This window comes from Bombina bombina, chromosome 6 (genome assembly GCF_027579735.1).
Source record: "Bombina bombina isolate aBomBom1 chromosome 6, aBomBom1.pri, whole genome shotgun sequence".
NCBI lineage: Eukaryota > Metazoa > Chordata > Amphibia > Anura > Bombinatoridae > Bombina > Bombina bombina.
Genome location: NC_069504.1, coordinates 557743182 through 557769020, shown reverse-complemented (window position 1 = coordinate 557769020; position 25839 = coordinate 557743182). Strand labels below are relative to the sequence as shown.

Here is a 25839-nt window from a genome sequence, read left to right as displayed (position 1 = left end):
AAATAATCAAAGTAACCTGTAGTAGAAAAAGCAATAACCGGCATTGAAGGGGTTAATACCATTAATCTATTTCTGCAACAACTTACTTTTTTGCTGGTTGTTTTTTTATTCAATATGTTTTGTTTCGTTTTCACTCTTATTTCTTCCCTTTTATTTTTTCTCTCGCTTTCTTTTCACGATTGTCAACACTGAGAATCCACCTTAAGGGAACAAAAGGCAGAGGGAAGCTGTGAGAGGAAGGAGGAGGGGTTTCAGGGTTACACGCTGGTGCATGAGACATACAGGAACTGCCAGGGATACACAATCGGATACAACACGGGACCTGCAACATGGCCTCTTTCCTGGATGTGTTGGGTCTCCCTGCGGATGAGGTAATACTATATGTTATGGGCTTTTTTTCCACTTCGAGTTTGCTTAACCCATGTATATTAGTTTAGGGCGCTGGCACAGAAATACTACTCATATTGATAACCATTTCACTGCTGCTGATAGTTAAGAAAGAAACGAATTTAGTCCCTATTCTTACTGAAGGAAAAAGACGGATGGCTCACGCTCAAAGTCCCCAACCTGTCATCGGGTAAGGCCCCCTTGTCACATATAGTTTGTCCTTTTGTTGTGAGAAACAAGCATTACACATCCTGGAGTGCTTAGAATTGGCACATTAAAACATTATGCTGCTATGTGCATGTTTTATTGTTTATATTGTGTTAAATGGAAATAATTTATAACCCAGCTCATTGATACTTTAACATTTACAAAAGCAATTTAGAAATTCAAACGATCTAAACTTAGTTAATAATGTTCAAATGTAATGTGATGGGCTAAATACACTTAGTTTAGACTTTATGATTACATAGTATTAGATATGCTGAAATGATCACAGGTTATACTGTTTTTAGTAGAAAATATGTCTAGTAAATCGTTTATTAACAGGCATCTTGTAAATTGTGTTTCATAACTAATGAAATATTGTATTTCATAAAGTCTTAATAAACATAGTTTTTCCTAAGAACTTCCTCATTATTTGTTTAGTGTATCCCAGCATAGCAACAAAGTTAATTCTTTGTTCAACTGTACTTGTTGAGTCATAGTTTGCAGATACTACACTATATCCTGCACATAGATAACAATAAAGGTATTTGCTTAATTTCACGTTTTGTTTGTTTACTTATTAATGTTATTTAATATAAAAAGTCTTACTTTTCTTGCTCTGATATTGATCTAGACACTACAAGATATAGGCATGGAAAAATTATACTTTTAAAATACATTTTTTCATCATACGCTAAGTTAAAAAGACACAACTAAACACCTTGTAATTACAAAGCATTTCTGTTGTTTTGCTATATAATAACATATTGGTTAACTCGAAATATTGTTAAAACTAATAAACGTCTTGTCTGCTGCAATTATTTTTCAATAGCCAACTCTTCCCATCACTTGCCATATTTGGAGGTGCCAATCCGGGTTTTAGTCTTCTGCAGTCTAGCCACTGTCATTATGTTTGAATAAAGTAGCAGCTGTTATCTACTGAAGACAATAAATTAGCAAATAAACTATTTAAGAGTTGCATGAAAAGGGGACAAAATAAATAACATGTATATTGTATGTTGTGTTTCTATATAAATATCAACTTTTTTTAACAGTGTTGTGTATATAATCAGCTCAGGTTCTAGACATTATAGCATAGCACAGCATAACATACTTCCCAACTTTCAGGGACATAGAAACTAATCAGGGAGTTTGTTTTGGTATTCTAAGAGCCTTTACAGTACAGTATTTGTGGGGTGCTAAACACTAATAGATATATGCTATTTATTAACTTATGCCCTTATTTTTATCTCTCTCAAAGCAAAACACTGGGCAGAAAGCTGAATGATTCTGCCTAAATCTGACTTTTTGATGGTCATGTAGATTTATTCTTTTTAGCATGTACCATCACAATATGCAATTCTTATTCTATTGTTTAAACAGTGAAAATATGGGAGAAAAAGAAACTAACTGGGTCTAATTACCAGACTTAGTGGACAACTGAATGAATATGTTTTAATCCATATTATGAAGAAAAAGAATGTGTCTCTATCTCTCTATCTCTCTCTCTATCTCTCTATCTCTCTATCTCTCTATCTCTCTATCTCTCTATCTCTTTCTCTCTTTTTCTTTCTCTCTTTTCTCTCTTTTTCTTTTTTTTTCTTTCTCTCTCTCTTTTTCTTTTTTTTTCTTTCTCTCTCGTTGAGGTCAGCTAGGGACAGATACATTATAAATGAACAAACACACCAATCAAACAATATTTGTGAATTTTATATTATGCACTTCCAATTCTTACATGAACTGGAAAACCCACAATTGTAAGAGACAAATTACAGAAAAAGGGGCAGAATAAATACTAAAAAAGTATAGTGCAAATTTGTTTTCCCACAAATGTTTCAACATTTTATATTACAGTTTCAAAGGGACAGTCAACACCAGATTTTTTGTTATTTAAAAAGAAAGATAATCCCTTTATTACCCATTCCCCAGTTTTGCATAACCAGCACAGTTATAATAATACACATTTTACCTCTGTGATTATCTTGTACCTAAGCTTCTGCTGACTGCCCCCTTATTTCAGTTCTTTTGACAGACTTGCATTTTATCCAAATAGTGCTCACTCCTAGGTCCCTTCACGTGCATGAGCTCAATGTTATCTATATGAAACACATGAACTAATGCCCTCTAGTGGTCAAAATGCATTCAGATTAGAGGCAGCCTTCAAGGTCTAAGAAATTAGCATATGAACCTCCAAGTTTTAGCTTTCAACTAAGAATACCAAGAGAACAAAGCAAAATTGGCGATAAATGTAAATTGGGAAGTTGTTTAAAATGACATGCCCTATTTAAATTATGAGGTTTTTTTTGTACTTGTCCCTTTAAATGTCCTCCCTTCTATATCTATTAAAATGATCATATTTTTTTTCTTATGTTCTACAGCACTTTTTTCTCACCCCTGTTCCTTCTTTCTAGTTATGTTTCTTGTCTTACTTAACTTTAATTCTTGTATAGCATTTTTATTTCCTGTTTCTCACTCTTCTTCATATGTCTATTTTTTATGGAAATCCTTCCACTTAACTTTTTCTCTTAACCCCTTATTGCTTCATGCTTAAAATAGCAGGGTTTTTTTTTTTTGTTTTTGTTTTTTTACATAAACCTACTTGATCTGGATTAATGCTTCTGGACACTTGTATTAAGGCAAGGCAAAGAAAGTTGACCTTATACTTGTACAAGCTGTGCTATACAACCTAATATAATATTATTATTATTATTATTATTATTATTATTTTCTTAACCAACAGAGCTGCCTAATTTCTGTTTCCTTCGGTCTCAGAAATATATCACTGATCCTCCATCCCATTTAATTTGTCTGTTATTATTATGATTATCATTTATTTATAGACCACCAACATATTCTGCAGAGCTCTAAAATCGGTATAATTATTCACAGGTAACATTTGTAAGTAGCAAATGGGTAAAGAGCCCTGCCAAGAGTTGGCAGCTATTGTTACACATGGAAGTGATCTGCAGGACAGCTGCACTTGTAGACTTATATGCTAAGGGAAGTCAAGGGGATAACAAAAGAGGAACTGAGGTAAGAAAGAAACAGTAGAGTCTTTAATTAGTGCTTACACCTTTAACGCTTGGAGAGAGGTTTGTGGAGTGAGGCAAGGTTGAGGTTATTGTGGAGAAATCCTGTATATGGAAATATAAGGAGGTAACAAGAGAAGAGGGTGTCCATGAGCAAGAGCAAAGGGGACAAGAGGGACAGTATGGGGAGACAATGTTAGAGATGTAAGGGGGAGCAGAGTTATTGGTGGCCTTGACTGTTATGGTCAGGAATTGTCTTTTATTCTGGAGACTAGAGAAAGCCAGTGAAGGGATTACTTCACTGCATTGAGTGATATATAATTAAAACACCTTCTCTACCTGTTGATTTGGACCATTGAGACCTGCGATGGTCACAAGCGTATAGGCCTCAACACCCCCTCTTGGCAAAGGTGGTAAGCAAAGAGCAAGCATGGCTCTTTTACAGGTCGTCTACCTCTCGGTGCAAGGTGTAAAAGTGAGCCTAGCCCTCCGATTAAAGCAGAGAAAAATTGAGTTAAAGGGACATGAAATCCTAAATCTCTATTTCATGATTCAGATAGAGCATACGATTTTAAACTACTTTCCAATGTACTTTTATTAGTTTATTTGATTACTTCTATTGATGTCCTTTGTTGAGGAAGCAACATTTGGTGAGCCAATAGCATAAGGCATATATGTGCAGCCATCAAACAGCAGCTTCTGAGTCTACTTAGGTATCCATTTAAAAAAGGATACCAAGAGAACAAAACAAAAAAAAGATGATAGAAGTAAACTGGAAAGATATTTAAAATCGCATGCTCTATGTGAATCATGAAAGAAAAAAATCAAGTAGTCATTCAGGTTGCAGTTCAGAAACTGCCTTATCCTGGTAATCTAGATGAACGTGGTGACCTGAATGCCTCAAAATGTGGAGTGGGCTAAAGCTATATTTATTTCCCAGAACTAACCTTAAGAGGCTTTTACGGTTTGTCCTAGATTGAAATGTTTATTAGGTGACGCCTTAAGATTGGACTGAAGTATATAAATATGATTTTCAGATATATTGTTGTTTTGTATTTTTTTCTATTTGAGAATTTATTACAGCCTCATCCCTGGTGTTAGACATTTATTAACTCGCACATAATAGCTTTAGCATCTGCCTAATGGTTAACCCATATACCTGACGTGGGTTGGTCAGTTGCTTCGTGTTTAACTTTTAATAGGCAGGCAAATAATTAATGAATGTGCTGAATATATTCTGAATAGATTCTAATGTTGGTATGGAGTTGAAGGGACATGAAACCCAAAAAAATTTCTTTCATGTTTCAGTTAGAACATACAATTTTAAACAACTTTCCAATTTTCTTCTATTATCTAATTTGCTTCATTTTCATGGTACCCTTTTTTTTAAAAGCATATCTAGATATGCTCAAGAGCTTGGAGCTAGCTTCTGATTGAGGGCTGAATTTGTATGTCCATTTTCATTGGTTTATGAATGTGTGCAGCTAACTCCCAAGAGTACATTGCTTCTTCTTCAATAAAAGATAACAAGAGAATGAAGCAGAATTGATAACAGAAGTAAATTGGAAAGTTATTTAAAAATGTATAAATGTTGGGTTTCATGTCCCTTTAAGATCTTCTATAGCAGCACTAGAATATAGCTTTATGGCCTATAATTGATAGGGATGATGATGTATCGTATATGGGCTGAATATGCAGCTTGGGCCGCAAACTTACTTTAAAAACAATATGCTTTTGGAATTGGGCCTTTTTATGTGCTTTATGAATATTAATTTCTTAGACTTGGTTTCCCATCTTTACTTGCTCTATTCATTTTCAAATATTATTGCCTTTTTATATTTTTTATTCAGGCCCATATATGTATAGGCACCGTCTTATACTATAAGGATAAGACAGTGCCCACATAGTGAGCAGAAGGATTACACTTCACCCAAAGATCCAGGAGAGATATAATATTAATGCTGCACCCTACAACTTTGACTTTAATTTGTGACTACTTGGTTGGTCGAAAATTGATTTGATGGGTAGCACAAAATAATTTTATATAGTTTGTACGTATGTTTACAGGGCCCAAGAGTGGCCCATTATACTCTGTCCCTTACTAATCCCCGTTTTAACTCGGACCTATATTTTATGTGGTACAAAAGTGGCCACTTTGATTTTTGTTTGGGGTAAACCCTTTTTCATGTTAATGTCTGAATGTTTCTAGGGGCTACTTGTTTAAATATCATATATTCAAAAAGGTGGCAATCTATTATTGTTATTGTATACCATTGTTTATTTTGCTGTATGTAAAGTGCTTCATGAGTATACTGTATCTTATTTTACATTTGACCTCAATAAAATAGCTTATATTATGTTTTCATTATTTGTTGCTCATTTATCATGTTAAATAATGCAATTCATTTGTGTTTTGGATAGAGTTAGTAACATTTATAAATAACAGAAAATGTTATAATATTGCAAAATATTACATGGCCCCCACCCGGGTACTTTGCATTTGTTTTATTCCCACAGGCAGATTTACATTTTGTTTTTGTTATTCTTAAACGTAAAGCAAAAAATAGCTATATTAAGCCATATTTGTTTCTGTGTAAATTGAGCATGCTTAAAAATAAAAAAAATATGTTTAAAATACTAAATAAATGTTTGTTTTATTAGATTTGCATAATCAACAAATGCAAGATAACAAGACAATGCAATAGCACTTAGTCTGAACTTCAAATGAGTAGTAGATTTTTTTTATAACAAATTTCAAAATTATTTATATTTCCACTCCCCTTGTACCATGTGATAGCAATCAGCCAATCACAAATGCATATACGTATAGTCTGTGAATTCTTACACATGCTCAGTAGGATCTGGTGACTCAAAAATTGTAAATATAAAAGACTGTGCACATTTTTTTTAATGGAAGTAAATTGGAAAGTTGTTTAAAATTACATGCTGTATCTGAATCATGAAAATGTAATTTAACCTGAGTGTCCCTTTAATAGTTTGCCAGCCAGATGGCATTATAATGTGGTGGACAGTGAGAGAGGATGGAGTTGCAATAGTCTTAGGGCTAGATTTATTAAAGCCATTCTCCTTTAATTCCGTCCAAAATAGCGCATACCAACTGATCGTCATATTCATCAAAGCACTCTGCGCCTATAATTGCACAAATCTTAAAGAAACTTCTTCGCACTCAACTTGCTTTCGCCTAAGCGCACAGGCGCGGTCCCGAGTGCTACAATTTACATTAGTAATAGGCGTAATTTAACAGCCCGAACTACAAATACGCCAAGTTTCTTATTTATCATTGCTTTGCGCCGATAGGGAACTGCAATTTCGGCTTAAATTACATGTTGTATATTTCGCCATTCAGACTGAGGCGAAACGAGAATTTAACCTTTGTAACAAAGAATTCTTTGCATATTTACAAATAAGGCATTTTATCTCCAAGATGGTAAATGAATCGGGCTGGAATTGGTCCTGGGAAAATTGGAGAATTGGCTTGTGTTAGCAAGGAACGGATTCATGTCAATTTCCCCATGTTATCAATTCTTAATTTCCAACAAAGAGGGAAAAGAACTTAGGAAATTTATCAACTGCATGGAATCTAATAATACCCCAAGATGATATAAATGTAAATAAAATTCATGCTTCCATCTCAAAAGTCTTACAAATTACTTTATCAGCTACATGGAGAGAGTCTCATATCAAGCTACTATATAGGACCTACTACACCCCGAAGAAGGGGTCTAGATACGGGAACATTAATTTCTGTAAATGTCCAAAATGTTCATTTTCATCGGCAGATCTCATCCATATGATCTGGGAATGCCCCAGAATCAAACACTTTTGGCTTAAGATCGAATACTGGATCAATCAAGTATTAAAAATCTCCCCTTTAAAATTAAAAGTGGCTGATGTAATTTTTCTATGGGAAGCGACTAAAAATCTGCGGATGAATAATAAAGTAGTGAATATGATTATCTTAGTGGCAAGGTACCTGATTTTTAAGAAATGGAAAGGAAGTAGGAATCCTAGTATAAATGAGCTTAAAAATTGTCTAAAAAAACAGTGTATGTTAGAACAAAAAGATACCAATATGGAAAAGGAAACAGATATTGAAGGTTTCTTTAAAAAATGGTCAGTACTTATCAAAACGCTGTCACCGAATGAGATAGAATATATGATTTATCCTTTCAGAAATTCAGAGCTAGTTTTGCTGGGGGCTTGGTAATCCGCTCTGCTCAAGCCTCAAACTGGTGGCTCGAGATTCCTTCCCTCTCCCTTTTTTTTGCTTTGTTTTGTTTTGTTTTTTTGTTACTGTGTTGTTGTTTTTTTTTTTTTTCTTAAAAATTTCTTCAGATTACTGTGTAGTAAAAGGTCTAACTTGTTGTAATATTGAGAGAATGGATTAAAAAAGGAAAGAAAAGATCCCAGCAGAGTATATAATCTACTTTTGAATCTATGTTTTGGCATAATTTTGTGAAATACTGACAACTTTTTTATTTTTCTTGTATTGTCTATATTAATTGCAATATGTAATATCAGGCCCTGCGTGGCGTAAAATGTAATGCTGGATCTAAATAAAAGTTGTATCTGAATCATGAAAATTTAATTTAATTTAACCTGAGTGTCCCTTTAATAGTTTGCCAGCCAGATGGCATTATAATGTGGTGGACAGTTGGAGAGGATGGAGTTGCAATAGTCTTAGGGCTAGATTTATTAAAGCCATTCTCCTTTAATTCCGTCCAAAATAGCGCATACCAACTGATCGTCATATTCATCAAAGCACTCTGCGCCTATAATTGCACAAATCTTAAAGAAACTTCTTCGCACTCAACTTGCATTCGCCTAGGCGCACAAGCGCGCTCCCGAGTGCTACAATTTACATTAGTAATAGGCGTAATTTAACAGCCCGAACTACAAATACGCCCAGTTTCTTATTTATCATTGCTTTGCGCCGATAGGGATCTGCAATTTCGGCTTAAATTACATGTTGTATATTTCGCCATGCAGACTGAGGCGAACACCATTATAATACATGCTTTTACATCTTGTGATGCAGTACTTTCTTTTAACTAATTTTTCAAAGGCTCAGTGCCAACAAGAGACTGTTATTGCCAGAAATTTTGCGCTTCCACTGGCGCATATGGGTACCAACAGTTTAATATATATATAATCTCATCTCATCTCAATATTTTAATATATTTATTTTTACGATCTTAAATTATCAACATATGTCAAAAACAGCACAGAAACATGATTTAACATAAATATAAGCAAAATATTAACTTAAAAAAACGCTTTTTTAATAATCAAAACATGGCTGCGTAAATATTTATAGGTATGTGCTGTGATAAATAGGGAGTAAATGCCGTTTCCGACAGGCAAAATTTATCATGATTACGCCCCAGCTCGTCTGTGCAAAATTACGTCTATTTTTTTGATAAATTCAGGTGCACATGTGCGCTTCTCCGGAGGTGAGCTGGGGTGCAGTTACAGGCGAAGCACATACAGAGTTCCCCTAGCCTTTGATAAATATAGCCCTTAGTTATGTCTTGTGTGTGGAAGTGGTGCATTTTGGAGATGTTTTAAGGTGGAATTGTCAGGAATTGTCCAAAGACTGGATGTGAAAAGTGAATGAAACATCTGAGTCAAGTGTTGACCCCAAGGTCTCTGGCATTAGGGGTTGAGTTAATGATATTATCAACAGTAAAAGAATGTTGGAGGTTGAGATTTTAGAAGGGGAAAAATAAGGAGCTCAGTTTTATAGAGAATTAGCTTATGGTAGTAACGACATCCATGATGAAATGTTAGAAATACATTGACATGAGTTAGCATGCAAGAGGATAGGCCTGATGCAATGAGGTTGATTATGGTGTCTTCAGCATCCAAATTATACTGAAACGCGTGGGACTTTATTAAGAAACCTCATGATGAAGTATTGGTTGAGAGAGGAAAAAGGTGACCAAACAGAGTCTTGTGGTGCCCCAACAGAAAGTAGTAAAGGGGCAGAGGAGGCGCCAGAGAAGGATACACTAAATGTACATTGAGACTAGTGCATGTGTAAAGGATGAGGGAAATATACCAGTGCTGAGGGAGAGAATAAAGATATGTGTATGGATTGGAGTAAGAGTACAAGAGAGGGTGGTCAGTAGTTGTGAGGGGATGGGATTGAGGGGACAGGTAGTGAGAGGGAGCATAATGCACAGAAACTTTTTCCTCAGTAATAGGAGCAAATTAGCTGAATTTGTGGATATGGGTGTTTTGGATTTTGGGAATGGTTGAGGGGACTGGATATTTGTAGTGTGTTGAGAGATTATTTAATTCCTGATTACTATTTTTGAATCTATTTTGTTGTTGAATTGTCTTTCAAAATCTTGAGCTGAGAGAGAAGTGTTAATAGGAGGTGGTTGCATGTCAGAGTATTGCAAGAAGTGGTCAGAGGTGTATGGCAAGAAGTGGTCAGAGGTGTATGGCAAGAAGTGGTCAGAGGTGTATGGCAAGAAGTGGTCAGAGGTGTATGGCAAGAAGTGGTCAGAGGTGTATGGCAAGAAGTGGTCAGAGGTGTATGGCAAGAAGTGGTCAGAGGTGTATGGCAAGAAGTGGTCAGAGGTGTATGGCAAGAAGTGGTCAGAGGTGTATGGCAAGAAGTGGTCAGAGGTGTATGGCAAGAAGTGGTCAGAGGTGTATGGCAAGAAGTGGTCAGAGGAGTATGGCAAGAAGTGGTCAGAGGAGTATGGCAAGAAGTGGTCAGAGGAGTATGGCAAGAAGTGGTCAGAGGAGTATGGCAAGAAGTGGTCAGAGGAGTATGGCAAGAAGTGGTCAGAGGAGTATGGCAAGAAGTGGTCAGAGGAGTATGGCAAGAAGTGGTCAGAGGAGTATGGCAAGAAGTGGTCAGAGGAGAATGGCAAGAAGTGGTCAGAGGAGAATGACAAGAAGTGGTCAGATGAGTAGGGCTTGGGGTGAGTGTGTGATTTGCAAGCTATGGTGGGAGGACCAATGTAAGAGTGTAGTTGTAGTGACAGACAGATTGGCCAGGGCAGGAGATGGAAGAGAGTAGAGATTTGATAGAGTTTAACCCCTTAATGACAACTGACGTACCAGGTACGTCATGCATTAACAAGTAGTTAATGACAATGGACGTACCTGGTACGTCAGTTGTCTAAGAGAGTGCTGGAAGCGATCGCAATCTCTTCCAGCAGCTCTCAGGGTATTGCAGTGATGCCTCCATATGGAGGCATCCTGCAATACCTTTTTAGAAGACTCCGATGCAGAGAGGGCCACTCTGTGGCCCTCTCTGCACCGGTAGCGATGGTGCCGGTTCGTTGGTGGGTGGGAGCGCAACAGGGAGGCGGGTGGGCGGCCCATTGCTACCCGGCATCCGGTTCCTAGAAGTGCAATGTGCACGCCGGGTGCCGGGAGCGTGCGGGGGGGCGCGCGTGCGCGTGCATTAGCTGGCCACTGACACCAATGAGGAGGGAAGAGGGGGGGGGGGGAAAGATTTTTTTTAAAATAATATAAAAGGATCTGGGAGGGGGAGGGGGGTAGGGGTATTGTGGGGGGCTGCTACACTACAGAAAACCCCCCAAAAAAGCAAAAGAGCAAAAAATACTTTTGTTTTTGGGCAAATTGGGTACTGGCAGACAGCTGCCAGTACCCAAGATGGCCGCAATTAGATAGGGGAGAGGGTTAGAGAGCTGGGGGGGGGGGGGGTCATGGAGGTTGGGGCTAAGGCAGGAGTCCATCACAGCTAAAATATTTTATTTTTTTTATTAAAAAAAAAACAAAAAAAAAAACTCCTTTTATTTAGTACTGGCAGACTTTCTGCCAGTACTTAAGATGGCGGGGACATTTGTGGGGTGGGGGAGGGAAGAGAGCTGTTTGGGAGGGATCAGGGGGTGGGATGTGTCAGGTGGGAGGCTGATCTCTACCCTAAAGCTAAAATTAACCCTGCAAGCTCCCTACAACCTACCTAATTAACCCCTTCACTGCTGGGCATAATTTACGTGTGGTGCGCAGCAGCATTTAGCGGCCTTCTAATTACCAAAAAGCAATGCCAAAGCCATATAAGTCTGATATTTCTGAACAAAGGGGATCCCAAAGAAGCTTTTACAACAATTTGTGCCATAATAGCACAAGCTGTTTGTAAATAATTTCAGTGAGAAACCTAAAATTGTGAAAAATGTAAAGTTTTTTTTTTTATTTGCTCGCATTTGGCGGTGAAATGGTGGAATAAAATATACCAAAATGTGCCTAGATCAATACTTTGGGTTGTCTTCTAACAAAAAATATATACATGTCAAGGGATATTCAGGTATTCCTGACAGATATCAGGGTTCCAATGTAACTAGCGCTAATTTTGAAAAAAAGTGGTTTGGAAATAGCGAAGTGCTACTTGTATTTATGGCCCTATAACTTGCAAAAAAAGCTAAGAACATGTAAACATTGGGTATTTCTAAACTCAGGACAAAATTTAGAAACTATTTAGCATGGGTGTTTTTTGGTGATTGTAGATGTGTAACAGATTTTGGGGGTCAAAGTTAGAAAAAGTGTGTTTTTTTCCATTTTTTCCTCATATTTTATTATTTTTTTTGTAGTAAATTAAAAGACATGATGAAAATAATGGTATCTTTAGAAAGTCCATTTAATGGCGAGAAAAACGGTATATAATATGTGTGGGTACAGTAAATGAGTAAGAGGAAAATTACAGCTAAACACAAACACCGCAGAAATGTAAAAATAGCCATTGTCATTAAGGGTAAAAAAATTGAAAAATGGTCCGGTCATTAAGGGGTTAAGAGATGTTATAAATCTAATGGCTTAAAGAGACATTAAACCCCAATATAGAGCATTCCATTTTTAACAACTTTACAATTTACTTCTATTATATAATTTGCTTTGTTATTTTGGTATCCTTTGTTGAAAAGTATACTTAGGTTGTCATTGACTTCTGTGTTCAGCTAGCTCCCAGTAATGTATTGCTGCTCCAATAAAGGATACAAAGAGAATGAAGCACAATTGTAAATTGGAAAGTTGTTAAAAACTGTTTGCTTTGGGTTCCATGTCCCTTTTTAATGCTTGTGTGGAATTTGGCAGGAGAGTAGCTGCTACTGAATGTAGGGGGTGGGTTTTAGCCATGTCCTGACCAAGCAAGCTCACCAGAAAACATTTTATTTGAGCTTGTGCTGCTGCAGAACATGTGAGGTTAAGCAGCTTATGCAAAGTGTGTAGTGAAATAAATATTTGTAAGATGTAATGCCTGGGCCCCTTAAAGGGACTTACTAATGCAAAAATAAAATTCTCTAAAGATAGAGCATTTGCTCATTCCCTAATACTTGTCCCTTGCAGGGACATTAAATACTAAATACATTTTATAAGCTGTCCCCTGCCTCCCTCTAGTTATGTGTGCTGCCATGTTGAAATCTGTCTTTCACTACACTCCAGTGCTGATGTTTGCACATTTGCAGCTCTCTCCTTCAGATGCCTGAAGTGTAACCTATGTTCCATAATGGCAGCTCTTATGTTTAGGTACATAAATAACGTGTTTAGTGTCCCTTTAACTGTGTATTTAACGAGACATAAAACCCCAAATTTTATCTCATGATTCAGATAGAGCATACAATTTTAAACAACTTCCCGATTTACTTATTTTATCCAATTTGCTTCTTTCTTTTTGTATCCTTTGTTGAAAAGCACACATTTTATACTTCTTGTGATTGGCTCCTAGTAGTGCATTGTTGCTCCTTCAAGAAAGGATACCAAGCGAATAAATCAAACTTGATAATAGTAGTAAATTGGAAAGTTATTTACAAATGCATTGCTTTATCTAAATCATAAAAGGAAGCATTTTTGTTTTTGTATCCCTTTAACTTCCACAAAGTGTTTAAACATATAGTTTTAAGTACTGCACAGTGAGCCAATAAATAATGGCATACCCATGTAGCTCTGTCATCATCCAGGTCCTGCTTAAAGTCCTGAGCTGATCATATGTGTTTAACCCTTTTTTCACAGTAAACATTAGAGCAATTAGGATTTTATTTATGTCCCTTTATAATGTGTTATTATTTGGCACCTTGAAATGAGTGAGTATGATGTTACTCTTTATTTGTATTATTGTGCTGTTTTACTAACTGTACATCATCTCATGCCCCCTCATGCTAGCTGTCCAGTAGCTCCCAACTCGCGCACAGCCGCACACACACTACACACTGGCAGTAAAACATTTCTTCTCGTTTACAATCTTCTAATGAAATTTCCACTCTTTCTAAAGAATTCTGATAACATGAGCAGGAAGTCTTCCGTACTGAAATCACCCAAACAATAGCCCTGGGTAATAGTACATTTCCTAGCACATTGTTGTTCCACACTTTTTCTTCTCTTGTTTATCCACCCCCCCCCATTTTACAAAGTGTGTAATGATTGTTTAGTTTAGAGTTGTATTCTATGGCCTCCTAACATTGCCTTTTTGCAGCACACAATTGCTAGAAATTATCCTACACTATTCCTCTTGCAATTTGCAAAGCATGTTGCCCAATCGTATAACTTATTCAAGCAGCTGACAGATAAAATTATGGACATGTTTGCAGTTGGTTAATTCATGAACTATTTTCGAGAATACAATGTATATATTTGTCAATTAAAGTGCATGAAACCGAAAAAAATATTGTCATGATTCCGATCATACAATTTTGAACAACTTTCCAATTTACTTCTATTATCTAATTTGCCTAGTTATTTTGGTATACATTGTTGAAAAATCATACCTAGGTAGGCTAAGGAGCTGGCTGTTTGGTGGCTGCACAAATGTGCCTTTTGTCATTGGCTTACCTGATGTGTTCATTTAGCTGCCAGTAGTAAATTGCTGCTCCTTCAACAAAAGATACCAAGATAATGAAGCAAAATTAATAATAGAAATAAAGCAGAAAGTTGTTTAAAATTATATGCTCTATCTGAATCGCGAAAGAAAAATCTTGGGTTTCTTGTCTCTTTTTAAAGTATTTGTGCAAGCCTAAGTAATTTATTATATGTTGCTACAATATTGTACATTTTTCTTTGTTAAAGGGATACTAAACCCACATTTTTTTTCTTTAATGATTCAGATAGAGCATGCAACTTTCTAATTTACTCCTATTATCAATTTTTCTTCGTTCTCTTCCTCACCTCCTGTTTCTCAACCTCCTACCCTTTTAATTTTTTTTGCATTTTAATTTTTCTCACCACTTTGAAAGAAATATGTTTAGTTCCTGTTTATGATAAAAAATGAAATCTTGTAAAGTACGTAAGACTTGTCTAACATGAAAATGGTGCTCTGTGAAATAGGATCGGAGAGAGGAAATACTCTCACCTTAGGACATGTGTATTTTTTGCGCCAAACAATTGGTGGTGGTGGTGGTGGGGGGGGGGGGGGTAAAGAATAAACTTTCAGAGACAAGTTCCTTTTATAAGGGATTAGAAAACAGAAATATTCAACTGACCTCACATTTTTAAGTGAGTATAGACGCTTTCCACTTTGTTCTACTGCCCATTTTAATTTTTTTTAAATTATTTTTACAGAGGGTATGGTTACCCATAGTCTTCATGGTCTCATCATCTCCAAGTGGCCTACTCAAACACTTTGTCTCTCAGGCATACTTTGAAACAGACATTATGCGTCCTTTTATTTGGAATTTGTGTTATGTGCTTTCGTATTGTGTCTTTCAAACTGGCAAGACTTTATTCCATTTTTAAGACTTGTATGTTGGATAAATATTTATCTTTACCTTCTGTTGCTGTTGGCTTCACATCAATTTTGGCTGAATTCTTTTTGAATAATGCATACCAGCTGTTTTCTGATCTGTGTTTGGGGATGGGCTTAATTATGATTTACATTTCAGTGCCAGAGATGTCATCTTCATGCACTCATTGATGATGGGGAGGGATCATAGGTTCTTAGTGGGCGGGACTGTGGTTGTTTTTGGGTGGTCTTTGGGTATGTCAGGGCAGTTTGTGGGTGTTCAAAGGGTGGGGCTAACGGATATTCTGTAAAGATGGACATATGGCTGTCTCAGAGAGACAGAGCTCAGAATCAGGGACTGTCCCTCTCAAATAGGGACAGTTGGGAGGTCAATATGTAGAACTAACTTTTTTTTTTTTCTCTACACTTTATTTATAACCTTGTTTGTATGTATTGCTACAGCCGCAATGGCTGCTAGAGTGCTTTTAAAGTCAAGAATGTTGCTCCAATGTGTTCATTGTGCACTAAGGAAGCCAGGAAATAGACATTTCTTCAGTTCCTGTATTGAATGCTTGTTTGGAGCTAATGTGCTGCATGTTCCATATCCATCCTTCTTTCCCTGATAATCAAGTTCAGGGTTCAAATAATGTTTATCTTAATGTGTCAAGACCAGTATTTCTCATTCATCCTCTCATTGGATAGTAAAGAGCCAATTACATTTGAGTTAATTATGCTTAGCTTTATTTTTCAAGCTTTGAGATATACTCTCCAGTTTTATTATTAGTCCTGTCTTCCTTAAATAAGCTGACTGGCCTGTACCTTCATATAGGCAAAGGTTTGAATCTCCTATTTCTCACGGCTTGTTAGAGATGTTTGAGGCAGAAAGGAGAAAAGTTAAGATGTGTCCTCCTGAGTAGCATTATGAAGTAGCCGGGTGGGAGCAGTGAAATACTTCACAAAATTATTTTCTGCTGTCCAAGGTACACATTAATTGCACAATTTAACATCTATTTATTGAGTGATAATCTGTGCATAAGCATGGGGAACATGTAATATACACCAATTTTAGTTTACTATTGGCTTAAATTTTTGCTGGGTGGTCAGTAAAATCAACTGGGTGGTGTGACCATAAAAAAGGAGAGCACTGCCTATGTTTGATGCTGCTGCTTTACATTGTTTGAGAAAGATGATGTTCCTTATAGATTGAATGGATAGAAAGTGTATATATAGCTAATGAGGAGGTGTTGGTTGGCTCAGAAAAATCTTTTGGCAAACATACAGTAACAAGCTATGCTATACACATTGAGTAGTGGAAGATAGATGGCGCTGGTCTGCTGAATGATTTTTCTCTAATGATGAAGAGAAAAACAGGGCTTGAGGTGTATGTAGCAACCAAATTACTATGAGTGCAGTATACTCACTCCATACGCTGCAGTAGTTCAGCTTCAAAATCGTGTGTCTCCAAGTTGGGATATGATAATCTCATATGGTGCCTGCTGTTTGACTATGGATAAATGGAGACTCAAGTGACAAAGAATCCAATGTGTAGAAATAAAAAAGTAGTAACTTACTCCATATATTAGAGAATCCGGCTTGGTACAGCAAAAAGAAAATTCAAAGGTCTTCCAATTTTGGTGAAAAGATGTCTTTTATTGGCCAATACTACACTGTAAAATAATTAAAAAGGTGAATGGCTCATAGCAGTGATGTTGATTATGGAAAATTCGCAGTTTGAACAATCTTGGTAGATGGCCTTGCAAAGAGCACATGTGCAACATTGCGCTTTAATGCACTTAGCGGTTTCAGAGAAGGTGTTAAAATATTTTTGCACATTTCAAAATGGCAGCTAGATCATGTGACTAAATCACTTCTCTTGAACAAACTTTATTCTAGGTCAGTACAGCAGTACACACAGCAAGTTTCACAGCTGTAACCTAAGCGGTTCCGGAGAAGAAGATTTTCAAGCGTTTGTTGAAATTTGTTGCAAAAAGCAATATGGCTGCTAGATCACATGACCTATGAGATTTATGTTGCACAGGATTATGCACAGCATAGATCTCTAGCATTGTGCCAAGTTTCATGAGTTTTTGAATTATGCTGTTATTATTAGCATTTGAAAAAAAGGGCGAATAATAATCTGAACAAAAACAATAGGTGTCCAGCACTATAGTGCTTGGCCACCTAATAAAACATCAGAAGATTTTGAACATTTAATATGGTTGGTATTTATTGTCAAATGTATACATAATGGGAAGACTAAATTAGTAATGTATATTAAAATCTGCTTGCTGTCCAGTGAATCTTCAGAGGACCTCTCCCAGAGTATAACCCTTCTCATTTTACAAGAACGTTATAAGCACTTTTTAACGGTTAATAACACCGTTAATAACTGAGCTAATAACACAAAAGACAAACGGAACTCTTAGGTCAAAGCTCAGCATAAACAGATCACACAAATGACAGAGGTGGAAACTAAAAGTATGCACAACATAAATATTCTTTCCTTCACAATCAGACAGCTTCTTGAATAATGATGACCTGTACACTCTTAAGCAGTTTGTAATATAAGTTTTTACAGCAGCCAGAGAACAGGCTTTTAACCCCTGCAAAGGGATTCTACTTACCCCCAGGCAGCACAATGTTCCCACACACATGAGTTATAGTGAAGCAAAGATAAACCGAAACTGTTTTCAGAATCTACACTGCAACTCATGATGGATCACATGACCGCAATAACCGTGCAAGCAAGCTAAACTGGGCTCTATTCATGTCCTGAAACTCCCAAGCGGTGGTGGAACTCCAAGGCACCTGTTACCTTTTGTGATCCTGGAAGTTCTGTCACTGTTTTGTGCACACTGCCAAAATAGCTAAATATCCCCAAGCGCAGGGACTAACTAAGGCAGGCTGCAACAAGAGCCGGGGACATAATTTGTTCGGGGACGTCTGGTCAGCCTAATTTAAACGTAACAATTGCAGTAGCTACTATGCAAAGGTTGACACTTTTCTCAAAGCCAAAACCATACAGCTATTTCTGCCCAAGCAATACTAAGATGGGTAGAAATTGGATTCATAACATCTGTTTTAAATCTTCGACTCTTACAAGTGAGAATCTGTGGTACATGATTTCAAACACATGTTAGTTAGAGGAGACATTGGCTTGGTTTAGCTGGTGCATCATTTTATGTATATTGAGAATGACACAAATATTAATTTTCTCAGTCTGCTGCTTCTATGTTTTTAGATCTTTTTGTCAGATGTTACTATGGTATACTGAAGTATAATTACAAGCATTTCATAAGTGTCAAATGCATTCATTGACAATTACATTAAGTTTATGCAAAGAGTCAATATTTGCAGTGTTGACCCTTCTTTTTCAAGACCTCTGCAATTCGCCCTGACATGCTGTCAATCAACTTCTGGGCTAGATCCTGACTGATGGCAGCCCATTCTTGTATAATCAATGCTTGGAGTTTGTCAGAATTTGTAAGGTTTTTTTTTCACCTGCCTCTTGTGGATTGAACACCATTTCTCAATGGGATTAAGGTCTATGGAGTTTCCTAGCCATGGACCCAAAACGTAGATGGTTTTTCCCCAAAGCCACTTAGTTATCACTTTTGCCTTAGGGCAAGGTGCTCCATTATGCTGGAAAAAGCATTGTTCGTCACCAAACTGTTCTTGGATGGTTGGGAGACGTTGCTCTAGGAGCATGTTTTTGTACCATTCTTTATTTATGGCTGTGTTCTTAGACAAAATTATGAGTGAGCCCACTCCCTTGGCTGAGAAGCAACCCTGCACATGAATGGTCTCAGGATGCTTTACTGTTGGTAGCGCTAACCTTTTCTTCTACGGACAAGGTTTTTTCCGATGCCCCAAACAATCGGAAAGAGCAGAGAAAATGACTTTACCCCAGTTCTCAGCTGTTCAATCCCTGTACTTTCTGCAGAATATCAATCTGTCCCTTATGTTTTTCCTGAAAAGAGGAAGTGGCTTCTTTGCTGCCCTTCTTGACACCAGGCCATCCTCCAAAAGTCTTCGCCTCACTGTGCGTGCAGATGCACTTACACCTGCTTGCTGCCATTCCTGAGCAAGCTCTGCACTGGTGGTGCCCTGATCCCGCAACTTTAGGAGACGGTCCTGGCGCTTACTGGACTTCCTTGGGTGCCCTGAAGCCTTCTTCAACTTCTTCAAGCACCACCCTCCTTTTTAAAGCTTCCAGTCTGCTATTCTATCTCAATCAGCATGACAGAGTGGTCTCCAGCCGTGTCCTTGTCAACACTGACACTCTTCATAACATTTTGAAGTACATGCAAATTGCCATCATAAAAACTGAGGCAGCAGATGTGAAAATTAATATTTGTGTCATTCTCAAAAACTTTTGGTCAGGACTGCATATGTGTGTGTGTTATGTATGTATATGTGTGTGTGTGTGTGTGTGTGTGTGTGTGTGTGTGTGTATATATATATATATATATATATATATAAATATTAGAACACATGAAATAAACAATGCATGTGTAATATCAGAATATAGTCAAAACAGACAAAGTTCATATAAAATGTTAGATGATGTAGACAGGTGTAGGGTCTTCCCCTATATAACCCCCACTTAGATGTGCACTTACTTCAGAAACCCTCAATCATATGAGGTAAGGATGATTCGTGTCAGCGAAAAAAGTAGCACCTCCTGGAGTATGGAAACTGGATCACCAGAGCTGTGTATCCCCCTGATGTCAGTTGTAATAAACTCTGTATTTGCACCCAGTTGTCTGTATTGTTTTACAGCTTGTATGTAGGTTCAGATGAAACTCCCAATCATGGATATACAGGAAAAAGAACCAGAAAAGAATTCATAGTGCAACACTGTATACTTTAATGTTAAATAAAATATCCTAAAAGCTAGTGGAATACCACTCACATGTGCAACCCTCAATGTATGAGGTATCAAACAGGCATATAAAATATACACGGTACACTTCACTTTCTATCCAAAAGAGAGTCCGCCAAATGTATATAAAAATACAAATAATACAGATCAAAGTTCAGAGTTCAGTTCATAAGTTTTTACCGGGCAGGTACAGTGCCGTAAAGTACCGGACCTTACGCGTTTCAAAGGGCTATGTATGAATAAAAATCCCTTCTTCCTCAGAGGACTGGTTCTTTTCCCTGTATATCCATGATTGGGAGTTTCATCTGAACCTACATACAAGCTGTAAAACAATACAGACAACAACTGGGTGCAAATACAGAGTTTATTACAACTGACATCAGGGGGATGCACAGCTCCGGTGATCCAGTTTCCATACTCCAGGAGGTGCTACTTTTTTCGCTGACACGAATTATCCTTACCTCATATGATTGAGGGTTTCTGAAGTAAGTGCACATCTAAGTGGGGGTTAATAGGAGAAGACCCCACACCTGTCTACATCATCTAAGATTTTATATGAACTTTGTCTGTTTTGACTATATTCTGATATTACACATGCATTGTTTATTTCATGTGCTCTAATATTTGTATGTGTATATATATATATATATATATATATATATATATATATATATATATATATATATATATATATATATATATATACATACAAATATTAGAGCACATGAAATAAACAATGCATGTGTAATATCAGAATATAGTCAAAACAGACAAAGTTCATATAAAATCTTAGATGATGTAGACAGGTGTAGGGTCTTCCCCTATATAACCCCCACTTAGATGTGCACTTACTTCAGAAACCCTCAATCATATGAGGTAAGGATGATTCGTGTCAGCGAAAAAAGTAGCACCTCCTGGAGTATGGAAACTGGATCACCAGAGCTGTGTATCCCCCTGATGTCAGTTGTAATAAACTCTGTATTTGCACCCAGTTGTCTGTATTGTTTTACAGCTTGTATGTAGGTTCAGATGAAACTCCCAATCATGGATATACAGGAAAAAGAACCAGAAAAGAATTCATAGTGCAACACTGTATACTTTAATGTTAAATAAAATATCCTAAAAGCTAGTGGAATACCACTCACATGTGCAACCCTCAATGTATGAGGTATCAAACAGGCATATAAAATATACACGGTACACTTCACTTTCTATCCAAAAGAGAGTCCGCCAAATGTATATAAAAATACAAATAATACAGATCAAAGTTCAGAGTTCAGTTCATAAGTTTTTACCGGGCAGGTACAGTGCCGTAAAGTACCGGACCTTACGCGTTTCAAAGGGCTATGTATGAATAAAAATCCCTTCTTCCTCAGAGGACTGGTTCTTTTCCCTGTATATCCATGATTGGGAGTTTCATCTGAACCTACATACAAGCTGTAAAACAATACAGACAACAACTGGGTGCAAATACAGAGTTTATTACAACTGACATCAGGGGGATGCACAGCTCCGGTGATCCAGTTTCCATACTCCAGGAGGTGCTACTTTTTTCGCTGACACGAATTATCCTTACCTCATATGATTGAGGGTTTCTGAAGTAAGTGCACATCTAAGTGGGGGTTAATAGGAGAAGACCCCACACCTGTCTACATCATCTAAGATTTTATATGAACTTTGTCTGTTTTGACTATATTCTGATATTACACATGCATTGTTTATTTCATGTGCTCTAATATTTGTATGTATATATATATATATATATATATATATATATATATATATATATATATATATATATATATATATATATATATATATATATATATTCATATAGGCTACATATACTGAAGCTACTATCTTCTTTATTATCATTATATATAAGTATTTAACTACCTTTTTAGAGAGAAATCTGTAAAAATATCTATTTAAGGTGGTTTGTGTTTTTTTTATGTTTTGAGATAGCGCTGGTAAGTCTTTCAGTTGATCTTTTTCTCTGACTGACTGTGAATAATATATATATATATATATATATATATATATATATATATATATATATATATATATATATATATATATATATATATATATATATTAATAAATATATATATGTTCTCATGATCTACTATGTTACCGGTCTTCTGAAAGTCGTGAGCCTAGCTGTATAAACCATTACTGAATTTTAAATGGAGTCTAAATCCTTTGGTATAGCTATTTTCCAAGCAGTGGCTAACATATGTCCTAGACCCAAGAATTTAAGGTGCATTGTACACTTGATTTTTTTTTTCCATAAATGTTTTGTAGATGATCCATTTATATATTATACTGTCATGGTTAATTATATATTTCCTACCTGTTCTATGTTAAATTTTACATATATTACTTATTAATATTGTTTCTGTATTTTATTGTAACAATTCAATATTTTGTGGACCCAGGACATACTTGATAACGAGAGAAATCTCAATGTATCCTTCCTGGTAAAATATTTTATAAATAAAATAAATATATCCCATCTGGTTGTGTTTTTGTAATGTATAGTTTCCCTTATTTTTTTTAAGAACATTGTGCTGATTTTCAGACTCCTAACCAAGCCCCACAGTTAGATGTTTACACACTGACTGCCGTTTACCTGTCTTCTCATATGCAGGGAGGTGGGGGGGGGGGGGGTAGGCTCTTCCTGTTTTCCCAGCCCTTTCAGTGGGTGTCCCAGACTGATCTCATCACCAGTGCTAAACTGGGAGCTTCTAAGTAAGTTTTAAAAAGGTTTTATACTGGATCTTTAGATCTGTATCTGTGCACATTCTTCTTTATAGTAGTGTCTGTTACATGCAGTTATATGAAAACTGGTGTACACTGTCCCTTTAAGTGTTTTCATGGTATCACATTGAAGACATTCCTTTCTAACTCTTGTAAACATATGGAAAAATAATATTCTCGAGAGTTGTTCTCTATAGAGATTTAACATTTGTTAAAAATTAATAGTTCTTAAAAGTTTTTGTAGTTAGGATTTTAGGAACTGCAAATCTGGTTTCATTTTAGATATTAAATAATAAAAGATTTTTTTTATTATGAATTTGTGTATAAAAAATATATATATATAAATATTTAAACCTTTTTTCAGGATAATACACGCACTCTCCGGGTAAAAGTAATCGCAGCAATTGGACTGGCAAAGAAAGACTTATTAGGAGCAAGGTAAGAATTTTGTTTAAAGGGATAAGGGTTCTGGAAATCATTGGCTGTTGTAGATTATCCATTCTTTTAATTTTGTATCTTTTTGAAAAATGAAATCCCTTCTCTACTATTTTTTATTTTAATATGTCAATATTATTTAATTTGAAAGTCGGTTGTTTTCTTGTATCAAAAAAATATTTGAAAACGTTTTTCATTCATTCATAAATGTTTATTAATTATTTATTATTTTTTTTATTTGTGTGGAGGAATGTCCCTGTCCACCAATCGAACTGTGGGAGTTATTAATAGCAAGTGAGATGCTGATATTTGTGATTCAGTTGTGCACTAACATGTATCCTTTGCTAGTTTTTATATCAGTTTATTTTATTTATAATATGTATAATATATATAATTTTTACATATCTATGCACAGACACAAGGTAGTTTTTTTTTTTTTATAATTTACAGTCGTTACAAGATTGATTTGTTTGTAACGATAGAGAGATTTTTCTTTTCAAGGATCTCGGGTTGCTGGAAGATTTGGTGGTTTCTGGGAGTTTATTTCACAGTCGAGGAGCTCTGAATAAGAACTTCGACTAACCAGCTTTCTTGTTGTAATGGGGATTGGAGAGTAGAGTGGGGAGTGGAGAGCAGTGGTGAGCATACTGCTCAGGTTATAAACAAGGCAAGATAGGTTAGGAAAGGGTCTAGAGTTAAGGGAGAAACAGTTTAGTTTTTTTAACATATCACATTGATGATTTTTGTAATCATAACGAGTTTACTTAGATGGATCTGAGGCGCAGACACATACACAACATCCCAGTAATCGATTGCCCGGATCAGCATTTGTTGTACAATACGTTTCCTAACCTCAAGATTTAGAATGGATTTATTTCTAAAAAGGGCTACAATTTTAGGGTACAATTCAAACAGTAGTTTGTCAATATGAGGTCCAAACGACAGGTTAGGATCAAGCCAAATACCAAGATATTTATAGGAGTTGACAGGGGCCAGCCTACAGTTCTAAATGCATTATCTGAATTTTTTGATTTGTCCCAAAAACGATGGTTACTGTTTTGTCAGTGTTTAGAAACTGTTTATTTTTTGTTAGAAATAGACACAAATTAAGATCTGTCTGAATAGTAAGAGCAGAATCAATTTAACTATATATCATTTTAATTCTGAGGCTTTGAGCTTGCATATTAAAGGGACATAATACTCCATATGCTAAATCACTTGAAAGTGATGCAGCATAACTGTAAAAAGCTGAGAATCTCTATGTAAAAATGGAAGATATTTTATCTCACAATTTCCTCAGCTCACCAGAGTCAGTACTGTGTAAAAAGTTATACTTCAGTTACTGCCCAGATGCAGGTAAAAAAAAGGAATAAATGAACAGCAGCCAATCAACATCAGCAGTGCTGAGGTCATGAGCTCTTTTATTGTGATCTCATGAGATTTCACCTAATTCTCATGGGATTTCATAGTAAACATCCTTAAACTGAATAGGGAAATAAGATAAGTGTTCACAAGGCTCACTCCCTTGCCTGTCCCGGGACAGGAATACTGATTTGCTGCTTAAAGCCCTTCACAATAGGATGTGAATACTTAGGACATTTTGAGGTAAAATATCTTTCTTTTTTACATAGAGATTTCAGGTGATATTTCCCTGTCAGCTTTTTACAGCTATGCTGCATCACTTTCAAGTGTGTTAACATTTGGGTATCATGGCCCTTTAAGATGTCATGATCAACGTTGTCAAAGGCCTTTGCAAAATCAAGGAAAATAGCACCAGTCAGTTTGCCTTGTCCATTCCAGTGTGTACATCAATGGTAACTTTGAAGAGAGCTATTACATTAGAGTGGTTTGGGCGAAAGCCAGATTGGAACAGAGTGGGGAAGTCCGTCTCCTGGTAAAACCTGCAAAGTTGGCTATAGGCATATTTCTCCAATATTTTGGATAACACAGGGAGTAAGGATAGAGGCCTATAGTTTGACTAGGGTTTTAGCTCCGCATAGCCAGACATCAGGGAGGTATTAATTAAGGATTCAATGGGAAGGGCAGTAGCCAGTGCACTGAGCTTTAGGAGCATAGCAAATAAGTGGTCAGGGCTAGACTGAGATCTAATTTCTAGTTTTTGGATATGATCCGTTATTTCATCCTTTGACACAGGTACAAAACTACATTTATTTGTATTGTTGATTGGAAGGAGAGTTACTGAATCAATGATTTTGACCTCTTTTTTTACATCTTTCCTTTTACATTTTATAATCAGGGAGGTGGTGATGGCTATGGGGCACTTTAGTATCTAAGTGTCTGTTTTTATGCTTGTGGCAGTGTGCGGTTAGGTGGGTTATAGAGGTTTTTTGATTACACTCCAGAAGTTAGCTGATGTGAACAATAGAGGTTTTGGCTAGCCTGGTTTGCCTAGTGCAGGTGTTAGATAG

General features: G+C 36.4%; 1 protein-coding gene across 1 annotated transcript in view; it reads left to right on the top strand.

Annotated features, from left to right (window-relative positions):
- The first annotated feature begins 226 nt into the window (after positions 1-226).
- Positions 227-25839, top strand: part of NEDD4 (NEDD4 E3 ubiquitin protein ligase) — a 430182-nt gene continuing 404569 nt past the window's right edge. The window contains exons 1-2 of the mRNA XM_053717506.1: positions 227-371; positions 23340-23413. Of these exons, the coding sequence (XP_053573481.1) occupies positions 330-371; positions 23340-23413 (116 nt within the window). The 5' untranslated portion in view covers positions 227-329. The remainder of the gene's footprint in view (positions 372-23339; positions 23414-25839) is intronic.